At 36.1% G+C, this 17,255-nt stretch overlaps 3 protein-coding genes across 4 annotated transcripts; 2 read left to right on the top strand and 1 right to left on the bottom strand.

Moving 5' to 3' along the window:
- The first annotated feature begins 487 nt into the window (after positions 1–487).
- LOC127151006 (ribonuclease MC-like) lies at positions 488–2,734 on the top strand. The gene is made up of 2 exons (XM_051090212.1): positions 488–839; positions 2,106–2,734. Exons 1-2 carry the CDS (start codon positions 513–515, stop codon positions 2,532–2,534), a joined length of 756 nt encoding a protein of 251 aa, XP_050946169.1. The 5' UTR covers positions 488–512; the 3' UTR covers positions 2,535–2,734.
- A 519-nt stretch (positions 2,735–3,253) lies between these two features.
- LOC103498485 (ATP-dependent zinc metalloprotease FTSH 6, chloroplastic) lies at positions 3,254–12,305 on the bottom strand. Its single transcript, XM_008461093.3, has 5 exons — positions 11,325–12,305; positions 10,255–10,795; positions 4,143–4,456; positions 3,824–4,064; positions 3,254–3,741 (listed from the first exon to the last, which is right to left on the bottom strand). Exons 1-5 carry the CDS (start codon positions 11,918–11,920, stop codon positions 3,394–3,396), a joined length of 2,040 nt encoding a protein of 679 aa, XP_008459315.1. The 5' UTR covers positions 11,921–12,305; the 3' UTR covers positions 3,254–3,393.
- Positions 12,306–13,526: 1,221 nt separating this feature from the next.
- LOC103498488 (protein NUCLEAR FUSION DEFECTIVE 6, mitochondrial-like) lies at positions 13,527–16,067 on the top strand. 2 transcript variants are annotated; one of them, XM_008461100.3, is made up of 3 exons: positions 13,527–13,810; positions 13,958–14,079; positions 15,119–16,067. In XM_008461100.3, exons 1-3 carry the CDS (start codon positions 13,668–13,670, stop codon positions 15,136–15,138), a joined length of 285 nt encoding a protein of 94 aa, XP_008459322.1. In that variant the 5' UTR covers positions 13,527–13,667; the 3' UTR covers positions 15,139–16,067. The 2 variants fall into 2 exon arrangements, with proteins under 2 accessions (XP_008459322.1, XP_008459321.1); XM_008461099.3 differs by having other exon boundaries at positions 13,533–13,810; positions 15,670–16,067.
- The last annotated feature ends 1,188 nt before the right edge of the window (positions 16,068–17,255 follow it).

The following is a 17,255-nucleotide window of genomic DNA, read 5'->3' as shown; positions in this document are numbered from 1 at the left end:
TAATGCAATTGACCATAATAAAATAAAAAATTATTGTAAATGGTAAAACTACGAAAAATATTCGCAACATACAGTAAAATTTTAGATTTTATATATCTATGGAAAGGTACTATATTTTGTTAATATTTTAATTCGTTTTACTATATTTGAATAAAATAGCCGGTTGCTATATATTGCTTCATTGTCCAACCGTTTGAAGGGAGAATTTGTAATTTTCTTTGATATATGAAGGAGAAGATTCTCCTTGGCTAGTTTCTAATAGCAAATAGATAGCATGGACAAAATATAGTATTTTTCAGTAAATATTTCAATAATTGTTATCATCTTCTCCTGGTTACTATTGAATGTACAGTAGTATAGAAAGAGAATCAAATCTCGAGTATCTCAATAATACAAACTATATGTCAATGTGATGAACTATATAAATAGAATACAAAGTCTTTATATATATATATATATATATATATATATATATCAATCTTAGAAAACACATCTTTATCTTATTAGAAATTATGTTGATGGCAAAGAAGAAAAGTTTATTTATTCTCCTATGCATTTTGATGTTAAATCTTTTAATTGGGGATGCTTTGAATGAGCTAGAAGAGGACATAGATTTCTTGGAACCCAAAAATGATCATCATAGTTTCAATGATTTGGAGGGGATGAAAGAAATACCATTTGATTATTATCAACTTGTGTTGCAATGGCAACCAGCAACTTGCAGCCCTGGCATTTGTCTAAGACCCTTTTCGTCGAGGTTTAGCATCAACGGTCTATGGGCTGGCAGCTATTCTCGCCTTATTGGTCGTTGCACTGGAAGCAGATTTCTTGAACAAAACGTATGTTTATTTCGCTACTAGTCTTGTACTTTTTAAATATACTTTTATTATAGTATGATATTCTAGCCGTAATTCAATTTAAGTTTGAAACTAATTTAAAAAATGCTCTAATCTAATATAAAAATTTTGAATGTTCATGCATGTATATCCATCTTCTAACATATTATTCCTTTCAAAGAACAAATTATTCAAAATTCTGTACTAAATATAATTTAGAAGAACATTTTTTCCCTTCAAAGAACAAATTTTCGAATATATCTTCATGAATCCAAATGTCAATATGTATTATATTGACATGATATGTACATCTCCAAATCAATCAATACGGGTTTTGCATAACTTGTTCTTTAAAGAACTCATTAAACAATATTGCTTTTGAAAGAGGTAAAAGTTATTTTTGAAATAATCTTAACTATTATTTACGACGTTTCGTAAAAATTACATTGTATTTAAATATTTTATAATCACCTTTTAAACATAGTTTCATTTTACATCTTTGTTAAAATCAAAATTTTCTATACTAGTTTTTAAGATTCTTGTAAAATCATATTTCACTGAGCTTTTACTTTTATCCTTCAAATCAAGATTTATTTTGTATGTCTAGTATTTTTTTTCACATAAAAATTATCTTCTACATTCTAACTTTTCATAGGTTGATTGAAACTGTTTTTTATATATAAAAGAAAAAAACCATACTATAATGATCTTTTTAAAAAAAAAAAAAAAAAAAAAAGATTAAACCCCTTACCCTTAAATACTTAACAATTAATCTAAACAAGCAAAAGAAAATATATTAAACAATCATTTAAAGATTATAAAGAAAAATGCATTTTACCCTTAAATACTTAACAATTAATCTAAACAAGCAAAAGAAAATATTTTAAACAATTTAAAGATTAGAAAGAAAAATGCATTTTTTTTAACTGCAAATTCATTTTAGTTATTATATCTAAAATACAATAATTTAGCAATTTTTTACTAAAATACAATAACTTGAATTTCATTAGAGTGGTTTGATACCATATTAAATAAACAAGAGTTACATTTCTCCATCTTTAAGAGTAACATAAATATCTTTTAAACTTAAGACACATACAACACTTTGATCTCTATCTTTTCAATGTGAAAATCGTCTTAGTAAATTTGTAGTTGGAATGGATAGCACTTTCATCTTTAATATATGTACCTTGATAAATTCCTATTAGTAATATAGTCTATCAATACTTAAATCTAAATTTTATTATATCTACAAAAAAATTTTATTAGGTCACGAGCATAAGAAAAGAGTTAGACAAGGATTGGCCGAGTTTAATAATAAGTTCAAACCCAGCAGTATGGAGTGAAGCATGGAATTTACATGGCACATGCTTTGAAACTCCAACGTTCCAAATCAATGACTATTTCCGATTAGCATTATACCTTTTTTGGAGAAGCGATGTGCAAAAAGCACTTCAAGATTTTGGGATTGAACCAATAAATGGAAAGCAATATGAGAAGTCCGACATTGAAGCAGCCATAACCGAAAAGTTTGGGAAGCCAGCATTGCGTTGCAACTTGAATGTAAAGTACTTCTTTCAGTCTCAATTGGCACAAGTGGTTCTTTGCTTTAATAAATGTCTTGCTCGTATCGATTGTCCTTCTCAATATTCTCCTGCCCTTGGATGTCCTACAAAGATCCTATGGATCAAAACATAGTTTTAACTCTTTCGTTTTTTTAGTTTTTCATGGAAATGCAAAGGGATAAATTAAATAAATAAACAAAAACTTCATTATTCCCTTTCCTGTTCTAATTTGCTTTGTGTCGGGTTATGACTATATGTGTGTGTACAATCTCACCATCAATAAAGTTGCTACTCAGATCATCTACTTATGTAGATATGTATCCATTATATGTATATATATGTATGCATGTATGTATTTGTGTGTACGAATATATGTATACGTAGGCATCTAGGTATGTATCTATGCATACAATATTTCTGGATTGGGGATTTTTCTCTAACATCTCCATTGATTGTTCTCTGCTGAGCATCTTGGCTCCTTCATCTACTCCATTTGCAAATGAAGCTTTTGAATTCATTTGTTACATAAACAACGATGCTATATATATTTGTATTGACCTAATCGAGATATTCAAACACACTTTCTAGTTCTTTTTGGTCCGTTTGTTTATTAATAAAAAAAGAGCAATAGCTTATTTGGTTTAGCTTTCCATTATTGTTGATGTTTCCCGTTTTCTCTCTCATTTCCCCTTCCAAAATCCAAACCATTTATGTTGTTTTAGCGGCCATCTTCTGATCCTTCCTCTATTATATATATTCTTAAATAATCTAAAATGTTAAGTGACTCAAAAGTATGATATCAAAAGTCTGTAAGACTGACCCAAAAGCTTAAATGAGTAGATTGTGGCAGCATGAAGAAAGAAGAACAATGATTGAAAAGCTGCAACGTTTCATTTATACAAGCAACTTAGTCCTACGATCTCTACTTCTGCCTTTTATTCTATGTAATACATACACAGCATATTTATAACCTAACTTGTACACAGATATATCTAGGCTTCGACCAATTGAGGTATAGAAGAACTTGTTTGAATACCATTGTCTGAGGGAATATCAGTGAACTTTGAAAGAATTGATCTAAATTCATCTCCTGAGATTGTTTCTTTCTCTAACAAAACATCTACCAATTTGTCAATGGCTTCTCGATTGTTTCTAATATGAGTTTTTGCAATCTCGTACGCCTTTTCTATTATATTTCGTATCGATGAATCTATGTCTTCTGCTAACTTCTCCGACATGGAGTTTCGAGCTAGCATTCTCATCACCACATCACTGCTCTGTACTGCTGGATCTATCAATGTCCATGGCCCTATCTCTGACATCCCAAACGTTGTTACCATCTACAAGTTTACACCCTCTGTTTGTTAAATCATATCAATCATCATATTACTTATAACATGAATTGAAGTGCATATTATTTACCTGTCTAGCAATTTGAGTGACTTGTAGTAGATCTCCAGCAGCGCCGGTGGTGATCTCTGGCTCCCCGAAGATCACATCCTCAGCTGCTCGGCCTCCAAGTCCACCAACTATTCGAGCAAATAATTGCTTCTTGGAAACAAGAGTTGGGTCTTCTCCAGGCAAGAACCATGTTAGTCCTCTTGCTTGTCCTCTTGGAATTAGAGTTACTTTCTGTACTTGATCATGACCTTCTGTCAAGCTCCTGTTCAATTACCAAATCCACATGTTCATAAACAACCAAAACCCATCGAGAAAAGTTGAATATTTGTTTTAAACTTACGCGCAAACTGCATGGCCAATTTCATGGTAAGCCACTAAAATTTTGCTCTTCCCATCTGTCATTGTGGTCCCTTCCATCCCAGCCACGATTCTGTCGATTGAATCATCAATCTCTTTTAGTGTGATTTTGTCTTTCCCTCTTCTTCCTGCTAAAATTGCAGCTTCGTTCATCAGGTTGGCTAGATCGGCTCCACTGAAGCCTGGCGTTCTCATTGCAATGACGCTGAGTGATATGTTTCTGTCTAGCTTCTTGTTGTTGCTGTGGACCTTCAGGATTTCTTCTCTTCCTCTCACGTCGGGCAACCCCACAGTAACCTATGTCCAAGTTGGCTGATAAGTTAAGCCTTTTGAGATCACGTCGGCTGTTGAGTTGTTCTTTCTATTAGAATGATGATCCATCTGGGTTGGGATTATTGAAAGCAATTAACAACAACCCGAGACTTACGTGGAAACCCGAGAACCGGGAGAAAAACCACGATACTTTAGTTTTTATTATTTTTCTTATGAACAAAAACAATAGGTACAAAGGGAGTATAAATAGAGTACAATAGGAATAAGAAAGGAAAAGATTTAGGAAATATTTAGGAAATAAAATCTTATATTTTATTTTTTCCAAAAGTATATTTTATTTTTTCCAAAAGTACTAATTCTAACACTCCCCCTCAAGTTGGGAGGTAAATATCAATGAGTCCCAACTTGCTAACGCAAAGGTCGAAGTGTGGTCGGAGAAGCCCCTTGGTAAGAACATCAGCAATCTGTTGGCTTGAAGGAATGTACGGAATGCATATGCTTCCACTGTCAAGTCTTTCTTTGATGAAATGCCGATCAATCTCAACATGTTTAGTTCTATCATGTTGCACTGGGTTGTTAGCAATACTAATAGCGGCTTTATTATCACAAAAAAGCTTCAATGGTGTCTCACATTCCTGATGAAGATCTGACAAGACTTTCTGGAGCCAAATTTCCTCACATATTCCCAGACTCATAGCTCTGTATTCAGCCTCAGCACTGCTCCTGGCCACAACACTTTGCTTCTTACTCCTCCAAGTTACAAGATTGCCCCAAACAAAGGTACAATAACCGGATGTAGACTTTCTATCAATAACAGATCCTGCCCAATCTGAGTCAGTATATGCCTCAATGGTCTTTCTATTTGTTTTTCTAAACATCAACCCTTTACCAGGTGTATTTTTCAAGTATCTCAGGATTCTGTTAACAGCTTCCATATGTTTCTCATAGGGAGCCTGCATAAACTGGCTGACAACACTCACAGCAAAGGAAATATCCGGACGAGTATGGGATAAGTAAATTAATTTACCTACAAGGCGCTGATATTGTTCTTTATCAACTGGAACTTGATCATCAGAGTTTCCTAGTTTACAGTTGAATTCAATAGGAGTATCAGCAGGACGACATCCCAACATACCTGTCTCGGTTAGCAAATCAAGGGTGTATTTTCTCTGAGACACGGAAATACCTTCTTTTGATCTAGCCACCTCCATTCCAAGGAAATATTTCAGATTTCCCAAGTCTTTGATTTCAAATTCATCACCCATTCTTTGCTTTAGTTGACTGATTTCTGTTTGATCATCTCCAGTCAAAACAATGTCATCCACATAAACAATTAGAATAGCTATCTTTCCTGTTTTGGAAGCCTTTGTAAATAAAGTATGGTCAGAGTGCCCTTGACTGTACCCTTGGGACTTGACAAAGGTAGTGAATCTGTCAAACCATGCTCTCGGAGACTGTTTCAGACCATATAGAGATTTTTGGAGTTTACACACCTCCTGACCAAATTGGGCTTCAAATCCTGGTGGGGGGCTCATGTAGACTTCCTCCACAAGGTCTCCATTCAAAAAAGCATTCTTAACATCCAGCTGGTATAGAGGCCAATCTTTGTTCACAGCAACAGATAGCAGGACTCTAACAGTATTCAATTTAGCAACTGGAGAAAAAGTTTCCGAATAGTCAATACCATAGGTTTGAGTGAACCCCTTTGCAACTAACCTTGCCTTGTGTCTATCAAGCGTACCATCTGCTTTGTATTTGAGAGAGAATACCCATTTGCATCCTACAGTTTTATGTCCCTTGGGTAGAGCACAGATCTCCCAAGTTCTATTCTTTTCGAGAGCCTTCATCTCTTCCATAACAGCATTCTTCCATTCAGGACACTCTAGAGCAGTGTAGATATTTTTCGGTATTATGGTAGAGTCAAGGTTTGCTGTAAACGCTCTAAACTGTGGAGAGAGATTATCATAGGAAACATAGTTGCAAATGGGATGTTTAGTGCATGATCTGGTACCTTTTCTCAATGCAATTGGAATGTCAAGAGAGGGATCATACTCATCAAGTTTTCTTGTATGACCCTGTTCAGCTTCATCGTTACTGGTTTCTATTCTAACCTCAGTCTCATCATCACGGTTCTTTTCTTCCATATTTTCAAGAACAGCAACATCAGACTTGTCATTCTCACTCATTGTATTATTAGTACAAGGTTTTGTAGGGTTTTCCATACCTTGGTCTCGAGGAGGTTCGAAATTTTGGACTGGAGCCGGCGGTTGACTAGTAGGGGACCCAACTTCCTTTCTGAGATTCCTCCTGTAATATGTTTTCCAGGGAACTTGGTTTGTGGGTAAGATTATGGGATGAGGATCAATGTCAGACACGGTAATAAGAGTAGGTTCAACAAATTCAAAGGTGTTGTTAGACTCTTCACTCACATTCTCCCCCTGAAGATGGCTAACAGGAAAGTAGGGTCGGTTTTCACAGAAAGTAACGTCCATAGTGACAAAATATTTCCTAGACGGCGGGTGAAAACATTTATAACCGTGTTGGTGAAGGGGATACCCAACAAACACACAGGCCTGAGCCCGAGGGGTAAATTTGGTCTGATTAGGGCCGAAATTATGGACATAGGCGGTGCACCCAAACACACGAAGAGGAACCTCAGAAACAAGACGAGTAGAGGGGTAAGACTCCTTAAGACAATCTAAGGGAGTCTGAAGGTGGAGGATACGAGAAGGCATTCTATTGATTAAGTGAGCAGCTGTAAGAATAGCATCTCCCCACAGGTATGATGGAAGGGAAGTGGAAAGCATAAGTGAGCGGGCTACTTCTACAAGGTGTCGGTTTTTTCGTTCGGCCACTCCATTTTGTTGAGGAGTGTAGGCACATGAGGTTTGGTGAACAATCCCCTTGGAGGCTAGAAATTCACTAAGGTTATGGTTTTGGAATTCCCGACCATTATCACTTCGAAGAATTGCAATTTTTGTATGAAATTGTGTTTTGATAGTATGATAGAAGTTTTGGAAAATGGATGGAACCTCGGATTTATCTGAGATAAGGTAGACCCAGGTGAGACGGGTATGGTCATCAATGAAAGTTACAAACCACCGCTTTCCCGAGGAGGTGGTGACCTTGGAAGGACCCCAAACGTCACTATGGATGAGGTTAAACGGTTGTGTAGGTTTATATGGTTGTGAGGGAAAAGAGACTCGATGTTGTTTTGCCCGGATACACACATCACAAGATAGAGAAGAGACATCAACTTTAGAAAAAAGGTGGGGAAATAAATGTTGCATATATGTAAGGTTTGGGTGGCCCAGTCGAAAATGCCACAACATACAGTCTTGTTCAGAAGTGCTAAAGTAGGATGACAGTAAACTAACCCTAGACAAACTACTACATGAGGTATCATCATCAAGGATGTAAAGTCCCCTGCTATGCCGGGCAGTGCCAATCGTCCTCCCCGAGCTCATGTCCTGAAAATAAACCGATTCAGGTAAGAAGATAGCTTTACAATGCAACTCACGAGTGATCTTGCTTATAGATAACAAATTGTAAGACAGTTTAGGGACATGCAAAACATTCTGGAGAGCAAAACCGTCAAAGGGAACTATTTGTCCTTTGCCAGCGATCGGAGCTAGAGAGCCATCGGCTATTCGGATTTTTTCATTACCGGCACACGGGGCATATGAGATAAAGTGTTCTGAAGAACCTGTCAAGTGATCTGTAGCCCCCGAGTCTAAGATCCAGGGATTCTTCCCATCAACGCTAATAAGCCCAAGGGACTGAGGCATACCTGACTGAGCAATGGCACCCAGAGTCGGAGTCTTGGTCTGGCTCACAGTAGGATCAGTTGATTGAGAAGTGCTAGCAGGTGTAGTCTCACTAATGTAGGCACGTCCTGAGTTCTGTTTCTCGTTGGAGGACCGTTTCTTACCTCCTGGGGGACGACCGTGGAGTTTCCAACACTGATCCTTGGTGTGCCATTGTTTCTTGCAGTGCTCACACACAGGAATTGACTTCCCATTATTCTTGTCACTGTCATGATTTGAGGACCGAGCGCTAAAGGCTGCGGAGTCAATGGTAGGGGTAGTCAATACACCCATGGCATTAGTGCGATCCTCTTCCAGGCGGACTTCAAAACAAACTTCCATTAGCGAGGGAGGAGGTCTTTGTCCGAGTATACGACCACAAACATTATCAAATTTGGGATTAAGTCCTGCAAGGAAGTCATAAACACGGTCAGCCTCTTCAAGTTTAGCATATTGTGTACTGTCATTTGGTGTGTCCCAAACTGTCTCTCTGCACAAATCCATCTCTTGCCAGAGGAGAGAGAGCTTGTTAAAATAGGTAGTTACGTCCAGGGTCCCTTGTTTGCAATTATGGACCTGTTTTCGCAGTGTATATAACCGAGAGGCATTCTGTCGTTTCAAGTAAAGGGTCTGAGTTGTATCCCATAAATCTTTTGCTGTGGCTGCATATAGTAAAGGCTTGCCGATCTGTGGTTCCATACTATTAATCAGCATGGACCGAATAAGTGAGTCCTCTCCTTTCCAGAGTCGTTCCAAGGCGTCTCCTGGTGGAGGACGTACAGTCTCTCCAGTTAAGAATCCGAACTGGTATCGACCTTCGAGGAACATCTTTATTGATTGGGACCAAGAAAAATAATTTTGACCATTTAATTTTTCGCCTGAAAAATTCCCTGTAGACGAACCCAAAGAGCCAGTTATATAATTTGACTGTGAATTAGGGAACGAAGTTACCGGGTTCTTGGAATACATCGGCAACTCGGTTGGTTTGGAATGCGTTGAAGATTCGCCCGCTTCAATGTCCGATCTGTTTTGGGGTTGATCAATTCCGTTACCAGAAAACAGTGGTTGCTGTAAAGGGTCAACGTACAGCTGCTGCTTACTGTACTGATTTGACAAATTTACGGTTGAGGGATGCTGTCCGGAGCTCGTAGACAGCGCATGAGGATGCGGATGGCCGGAAGGGTTTGACGGCTGGACATCCGACGGCGCGTAGAAGGGAACGGGATGGGCGGTGACGTGAAACGGCGGCGGCGCGTACGGCTGCGGAACCACTCCCGTTGGGTAGATCGGCGGTTTCTGTAGGTTCTGGAGCAGTTTCTCCATGGCGGCGGCGACGGCGGCGTCCACGGCGGCGGCGATTCCGGCGGCGGCGGCGGTGACGGGTTCAGTTTTGATCTGGGTTTCTCCTAGGTTATTTTCTAGGGTTTCGTTATTGCTTTGCTCTGATACCATATTGAAAGCAATTAACAACAACCCGAGACTTACGTGGAAACCCGAGAACCGGGAGAAAAACCACGATACTTTAGTTTTTATTATTTTTCTTATGAACAAAAACAATAGGTACAAAGGGAGTATAAATAGAGTACAATAGGAATAAGAAAGGAAAAGATTTAGGAAATATTTAGGAAATAAAATCTTATATTTTATTTTTTCCAAAAGTATATTTTATTTTTTCCAAAAGTACTAATTCTAACAGGGATCATATGGGGTGGAGATGCATAAAATCCAATAGTGGGTGCTTGATGTGAAGGGTATTTTTCAATCCTTCGATTCACTTGTATAGGGTATTCTATACAAGTTTCAATATTTCAAAATGGATACAGGTTCATCCTATAAAGTATAAGATTATATGTCCTATTTATTATAGTTTTTGAACATCTGTTTTGATTGGCCAAAGTGAGTTTAGCACAACTCGAATAAAGTAGATTCAAATTTTCATAAATAATTTGAAAAAATTCCAGAAAGAACATTGCTTTGGATAACTACAAACAAGAACGAGAAGAAGTACTAGCTTACTTGTCTATCAAACCTCCCTGGCCGAAGCAAAGCAGAATCAAGGATTTCAGGGCGGTTTGTAGCAGCGATGACAATCACACCGCTGTTACCAGTAAAACCATCCATTTCAGTGAGCAACTGATTCAGTGTCTGCTCTCTTTCATCGTTTCCTCCACCAATGCCTGTGCCTCTCATTCTACCAACAGCATCAATCTCATCAATGAAAACTAAACATGGGGAATTGGCTTTTGCCTTGTTGAATAAATCTCTCACTCTTGAGGCCCCAACCCCAACGAACATCTCTATGAACTCAGAACCAGAGAGAGAGAAGAAAGGAACTCCAGCTTCCCCTGCAATGGCTCTAGCCAACAAAGTCTTTCCTGTTCCTGGTGGCCCAACTAAGAGAACCCCTTTTGGTATTCTTGCTCCAACTGCTGAAAACTTCTCTGGAGTCTTCAAAAACTCCACAATCTCTTGGAAATCTTGCTTTGCTTCATCAACCCCAGCTACATCATCAAATGTAACTCCTGTGTTGGGTTCCACCTGGAATTTGGCCTTGCTCCTGCATACAAAAGAAGTACAGAATTTTTTTTTTAACTCTTTCCTTATGTTTGGTTGCCAATTAAGATTGCTCTCTCATGCACTTTAAAAAAAAGTCTTAGTTAAGATTGTTCATTTAGTTAGAAGATTATACTAGATCTACTTAATTCTTTTACTTTAAAAGTTTAGTTGTGTTTCTTCAGTTAAAAGATCCTAATGGGGTTATAAATTCTCCATTCTTATTTAATTGAGCTTGTAGTTATTCAAACCTGAATAATTTACCAACTTGAAAATAGCTAACCACGTATTCCTTAAATTAATAAAGCAGCAGACATACCAAACCTCAAAAGCTCAGGTATAAAACTTGTAATTAAACCTTTTATATATGTCATCAAACTTTGGCCTAGAGTAAGTAATCTAATTGGCAATGTTTAACAAATAGACTACATCAAACATAGGAACTAAGACTCTTCTAATTCCAAAAGATTGATCTGAACCAATATAACATCCTCAATAAAGAGATAATAAATGCTCAAAAGCCTTAAAGCTACCTTCCAAGACCAAATGGCAAGTTGGGTCCTCCAGGAGAGTTTGAAGAAGATGATCGAAGCAGCAACGAACCAAGCAACAACAATGGAAAACCCCAATTTCCCAACAAATCAAGAATTACAGGCGCCCAATTGATCTCCATAGGATGAGCTGCAAAATCCACATTCTTTTCCTCCATCTTTCTTATCAATTCTTTTGGCAACCCAGGCAACTGAATCTTAACCCTCTGAATCTTATCCAACACAGGATTATAAATCTCAGCAATGGCAACCGTACCATTCTCAAAAACATCAACCTTCTTCACTGCCCCCTCATCCAAATACTGCAAGAATCTCGAGTACGACAATCGACTCGACGCCGATGCAATAGGACTCTCAGGCTCTGCTCTTGCCAAACCAGAGACATTGAAGAAGGCATCGGCTAGAAGAGTAAGACCAGTGGAGCTCAACGGATTTCTCTTACTGATTTGAGTGTTTAAAGAAATTTTAGGACATGGGTTTTCTTTGTTAGATGTTTTAGACTGATGGGTTTTTCTTGAATGATCATGAAACTTGCAGACAGGAGAGAGAGAGGGAGACAAATATAGGGTAGAAGACATAGCTTCTGCTGTGTATTTTGTGGAATTTGACAAGGGTTTAGAGCGATGAATGGGAAGAAATGAGAAAAAATACGTTGAAGCTTTAAATGGAGAAGTAAAGATGAGGAAATAGGAGTTTCCAGAAATAGGAATTTGGGGAAGTTTGAAGTTTCCATCTGATTCATGAAGGCTCTGGAATTGCCTCCAAAGCTGAACCCAAGAGAGTTTTGATGAGAAAGAATTTTGAATAAGGTGAAAATTTGTATGCTCCAAGCGCCACACACTTGTGCAAAAGGGAGAGGCGGCTTAAGATTTGCCCAACAAATCATGCACATAACTTTTGTTTTCTTGTTTGTATCTCATTCTACTCATTGCCATAAAATCTTTTTGTACCATTTGAGGAAACCCTTCAAACTAACACTCTTGACCTTCTGCTCCTTCAGTGTAGATAGATCATCTTGTTAGGAATAGAATTCAATCTCTATACACAATTGTTTTATGACTTCCCTCATCTTAATTCAAACACTTGTTGATGAGATTAGTGTTTGATTGAGGAAGCATGTTTTAGACACTCTTTTTCATCCATGTTTTCATTTCTACGTGATGATTTGGTGTTTCTTTAGTTTTATTTTTTCTTCTTTGCATTACCGTTAAAAATAAACTAGATTTGTGTCTAAATATTGTTCCTAATACGCAAACGTTTAACTTTGTGAATAGTACTATCGTATCCTTTTTTTATATAAAATCAACGAATTTGAGTTATTTTTAAACATAAGAATGAACAAAAATATTTATAAATAAAATAAAATGTTATTGTTAGTGATAAACACATTTATTTTACTATCATTCCTCGTTTATAGATTACATAAACAATTATTCTTTCTATTATTTATAAATATGTTCAGCGATTTATAAAATTAAATTTACCAAAAATTAAGAAGTATCTACACGTGAGAAAAAAATTAAATTAAATTAAGCTTTTGAATTAATAAACTAAAACTATAAATATATTGTGGACGTACGTGTGTGTATATAAATACACTTTAGATAAACAAAATTAAAATAATAAATAATTGAAATGAACTTGATTGTCTAAAACATTTATAAAAAGGAAAAGATAAATAAAGGAAGAAAAACTCTTTTAAATGTATTATGTGCAATAAGCTTATTTCTTAAAAACAAGAAAACTAAAAACAAATAAGCAATGGTTTGCAGCCCCCAAACTTCATAATCTTATCATCAAAATCAAGGTTTGTATAGGTCTCTTTCACATACTTTATTCATATTATTCTAATTAACTTAATCTAATTTAATTATATAAAAATGGTAGGTTAAAGGTTTTGGAAAATAATTTTAGATGATAATTTTTTTAAAAATATTTATAAATATAATACAATTTTTACGTGATAAACCACAATAGATCACTGATTATATATGCAGATATTTTTTTTTTCACTTCTATACCGTTTATTCTCAAAATTATAATCCAAATCTCAATTATTAATTATTAATACATTGAAGTAGTAATGCAATGTGTCACTAATTTTTATAATTTAGAAAAAACAATTGTTTTGATAAAAACTTAAATTTTTGAATAAAACAAAATTAGAATTGAATTATGTTGAAATGAATAAATGGAGGAAAAATAAAATCCCCGGTTTTGTGTAGAGCGGCGGCGGAAGGGTTTAGCATTTCAGTGCCCTAAATCTAAGACGGAGCTCCCTTCCTTCATCCTCGCTCATTCCACATAATTTCTCTCGATTTACCCATGGCTTCCTTTGCCGCCAGGGCCATTTTCCGATCCTCCTCCGGCAAGACTGCCACTCTTCTGAGCGCCGGAGCCAGAGCTGCTCCGGCTCGTTCACCATTTCGCATTGCTTCCAAACGACCTTTCTCCCACTCCTCTTTTAGGTAATTTCCTCGCAACCCCTCGACTTCGACGTAATTTTTTCAATGTAATTTGATTCTGGAAACTGAGCGTGTAAGTTGAGTTGAGTTAAGATTAGTGGAAAAGTATGCCGAGTGTCTCATAGGTGTTGTTTTTCACTCTCTTTGAAGGATTCCGATTGAAATGAGCTTTTGCGTGGAGTCCATGCTTCCATTCCATTCTGCAACTTCTTCGGCATTAATGACTTCGATGCTTTCTGTTTCTCCCCATAGTTATGGTTGGCTTTCAGAAGGTACTTTCGGTCCTTATTCTTATAGAGTGAATTTTACTTTTTTCTATGTTCTTGTTATGCTGCCACTATGAATTCTGATTTCTTTTGTTCATCATATTGGGGTAGCTGCATTCTTGGTCCTACAACCGATTTAGTAGTTTCTACAGTGAATTTTAGTTTTTTTTTTTTTTTTTTTTTATCAATGTTCTTGTTCTGCTGCCACCATAAAGTTTCTGCTTTCTTTTGTTCAAGAATTTGGATAGCTCCATTCTTAATCTTACTACCGCAATCTAGTTGTTTCTAGAGTGAGTTTTAACTTTTTCTATATTCTTGTTAGCTGCCACTATGAAAGTTTCTGATTTCTTTTGTTCAAGAAATTGAATAATTGTATTCTTGGCCCTATATTTTTGGCTCTACACGGATGGAGGATAGCGTGAGATATACACCATTGACTCTATTTTTGGCCCTTTGAATGCCGGATGAAAAGGAGGAGAATGAAATAGTGAAGTGAAGGCCTTGTAGATAATGTATTTCTCTTGACAAAAGGACTTTTCATTGATATTTGAAAATTTACAAGAAACCAAACTCTATTACAAACCTAACAAGGACGGTGTTTTAATTCATTCCATCACCGATTTAAATTGTTAGAAAACAGAAATGGATAACAATTCTCCAAAGAGTCTCCAACTAGTTCAGCACAAGTGCCCATGTCAAACCATTGCCAGTATTTTGGGATAAATATATTTACCTACTGCTTGTCTGCTTCTATCATCTAAATGCTCTTTTTGCTTGATTGAACAGGCATCTTATCCGCCTTTTTTTTTTTTTTTGCTTTTTTCGTATCAATGAATTGCAAATTTGAGTTCATCTTCATAAGATAAAGATTAAATGCTGCATTCTGTACTAGGGTCTAAATTTTAAGCTAAAGAAGTAACAAATCCCTCCCTTCCAAATGTAACTTGTAATTTAGTTCTTTATAAGTGATGCTTATTCAAATCACGACTATTTCATCCACATAATTGATATAAACGTGAGGATACTAATTGTGATGTTTAATCAGTGTTCAATGATGATGTGTGATGACGAATGGTCAAGGGGCGGGAAGTTTTATGTGCAGAGTTCTACACTGTGACACTGCAACTGCTAAATTTTGTGAACTGATCTGCAGGAATTTGGTTTCCCAAGTCTTGGCTTTCATTCTAGTTTGCACGTCTTAGATTCTGAATTTGTGTCACTATGGACTACTAGTAAAGTGTATAGGAAGAGATCCCCAATCAATAAACATTTGAGTTTTATTTGAATAGAAAGGCTTCAAGAAACTGAATTCACAAAGTCTTATTATGTTGAATTCCTTATAGGATTGTCTTGCAATAAGAGGAAGGATTCTTTCTCCAGTTGTATGGTTACTCTGTCATTACTTAAGCTATGAACATACTTCACAGTTCTGATGGATGCTTGTGTTACGACTTCAAAATTTGTTAGATTGCTGAATGTATGAACTCGAAAAGATTTATTAAATACAAAGATATTTGGTGAACTCTAATCCTATTTTCTGTCTATGAAGAGATCTGTATTACACATTGTTAACGCTATTTAGTATCTATTTGGCAGTGTCTGGCTTGCAAACTTCATGATATATGATGATGATTGGATAAGGTTTTGACCACCTGGGCAACATATTCTATTCAACCTGACTTGGCGATCTTATTCTTTGAATTCTGTTTCCCCAGCAAAGCACATGGTTGAGATTCCTCCTAGAAACATGAGTAACAGTTTTTGCTAGGATTGTCTTATATTTCTTGTGGTGTTGTGAACAATGATATTAAAAAAAATAACAGTATTAGTAGAAAACAATTTGTTATCTCGTGGTTAATTTATGGTTTTAATGATGTTAAAAAGGAAAAGGAAAAGAGTTAAAAGTGGAATGTGAATGAAAATGAAGATATTAAGGTTGTGTTTATTCCTGGTGAAACATAACCAATCAAAAGTATTCTAAAAGATGTGTCTTATTTTGTTGGGTTTGTTGTTGTTACTTATGTTTTGTAATTGTAATGAATTGGAGGAGCATGCACCAAATTCGTAATCAAAATACAATCGAAGAATGGAGGGGCGTTTAACAATTATGTGGGACTCACTGCTTTTATGGTTACATATACTATTACTACATTAGAATGTGAATTATAAATTTGTTGCATTTACCATCATCTTTAGAATCAAATGATAAAGGTAAATTAGGTAAAATGTGATAGATTTGTAATTTTGAGTAAACAGATAAAAAAAACAATTCAACTGTATTTACGATTTAGATAGATTTCTCTCTCAAGAGTTATGGATAAATGTGCAAGTTATGTATTAGTAGGTCTAATTTATTAAATTTGTACGGATGATCCAATTTCTAGCTTGGAATGTCAAATGATTTAATTTTTAAAAATAATGTCATTTGACCCAATGCGTGTCATTACACCATAAGATTAATACCAAATTTTCCTCATGTTCGTCTTCATACCCTTCTAGCCTAAAATGAAAACACTTCAAATTTAATAGCTTTGTTTCGCTCATCTTGGCATTCGACATTCCATATTTGAACAATTTCATTACGTTTGAAATCCATCAATCACTTTGCAAATTTTCCTTCCACATGCGTCCTACAAATTTAGCCTCATGGTTTTGGGTTTTTTGCATGTTGTTTTATGGTTTTTTGTTTATTTTTCTCGGGTTTCAATATGTTCTTTAGTATTGAGGCTGAAGATGACTAGTAAGAGAGATAAGGGACATTGAGGGTTTAGTGAATGTGAGTGAGAGAGATGTTGAGATTGAGACTAGCCAGACATATGAGACCGATACTGGGAGAGTAAAATAAACTAATGTGAGTGTAGTGAGACAATTAGATAGATTGAAACTAGCAAGACACTTAGAGAAAGCGAGACTAGCAAGATTGGTAAGACTGTTTCTAGTGAGAATAATTCCAACGAGACGAAATACATAATCCTTTTACTAATTTGTTTTTCTGAAGATTTGTTATATCATGTAGAACTGATTTAAGATATTAACTTGTTTCATAATACCTGTGGTCTATCCTACTTATCACTTAGTGACATCAACTAAAGGACCATGCTGATTTGGGATAAGACACTCCAAGTCCATATGGTTTCTCATTACCAGCTACTAAAGTACTGTGCTCGTCTCTAGCGCCACAA

The sequence above is a fragment of the Cucumis melo genome, chromosome 9, assembly GCF_025177605.1.
Source record: "Cucumis melo cultivar AY chromosome 9, USDA_Cmelo_AY_1.0, whole genome shotgun sequence".
In the NCBI taxonomy this organism is placed as follows: domain Eukaryota; kingdom Viridiplantae; phylum Streptophyta; class Magnoliopsida; order Cucurbitales; family Cucurbitaceae; genus Cucumis; species Cucumis melo.
This window is presented reverse-complemented; position numbering and strand designations above follow the sequence as displayed.

What these genes read in the sequence shown, in the direction of transcription:
- LOC103498485 (XM_008461093.3), bottom strand. Translation starts at nt 11,920, where the DNA reads ATGTCTTCTACCCTATATTTGTCTCCCTCTCTCTCTCCTGTCTGCAAG. An exon ending in TTGCCATTTGGTCTTGGAAG is followed by an intron (nt 10,796 to 11,324) that starts GTAGCTTTAAGG and finishes TTTTGTATGCAG; the next exon opens with GAGCAAGGCCAAATTCCAGG. An exon ending in TCACTCAAATTGCTAGACAG is followed by an intron (nt 3,742 to 3,823) that starts GTAAATAATATG and finishes GTAAACTTGTAG; the next exon opens with ATGGTAACAACGTTTGGGAT.
- LOC103498488 (XM_008461099.3), top strand. Translation starts at nt 13,668, where the DNA reads ATGGCTTCCTTTGCCGCCAGGGCCATTTTCCGATCCTCCTCCGGCAAG. An exon ending in TTCTCCCACTCCTCTTTTAG is followed by an intron (nt 13,811 to 13,957) that starts GTAATTTCCTCG and finishes CTCTCTTTGAAG; the next exon opens with GATTCCGATTGAAATGAGCT. An exon ending in TTATGGTTGGCTTTCAGAAG is followed by an intron (nt 14,080 to 15,669) that starts GTACTTTCGGTC and finishes TCTATTTGGCAG; the next exon opens with TGTCTGGCTTGCAAACTTCA.
- LOC127151006 (XM_051090212.1), top strand. Translation starts at nt 513, where the DNA reads ATGTTGATGGCAAAGAAGAAAAGTTTATTTATTCTCCTATGCATTTTG. An exon ending in GCAGATTTCTTGAACAAAAC is followed by an intron (nt 840 to 2,105) that starts GTATGTTTATTT and finishes AAATTTTATTAG; the next exon opens with GTCACGAGCATAAGAAAAGA.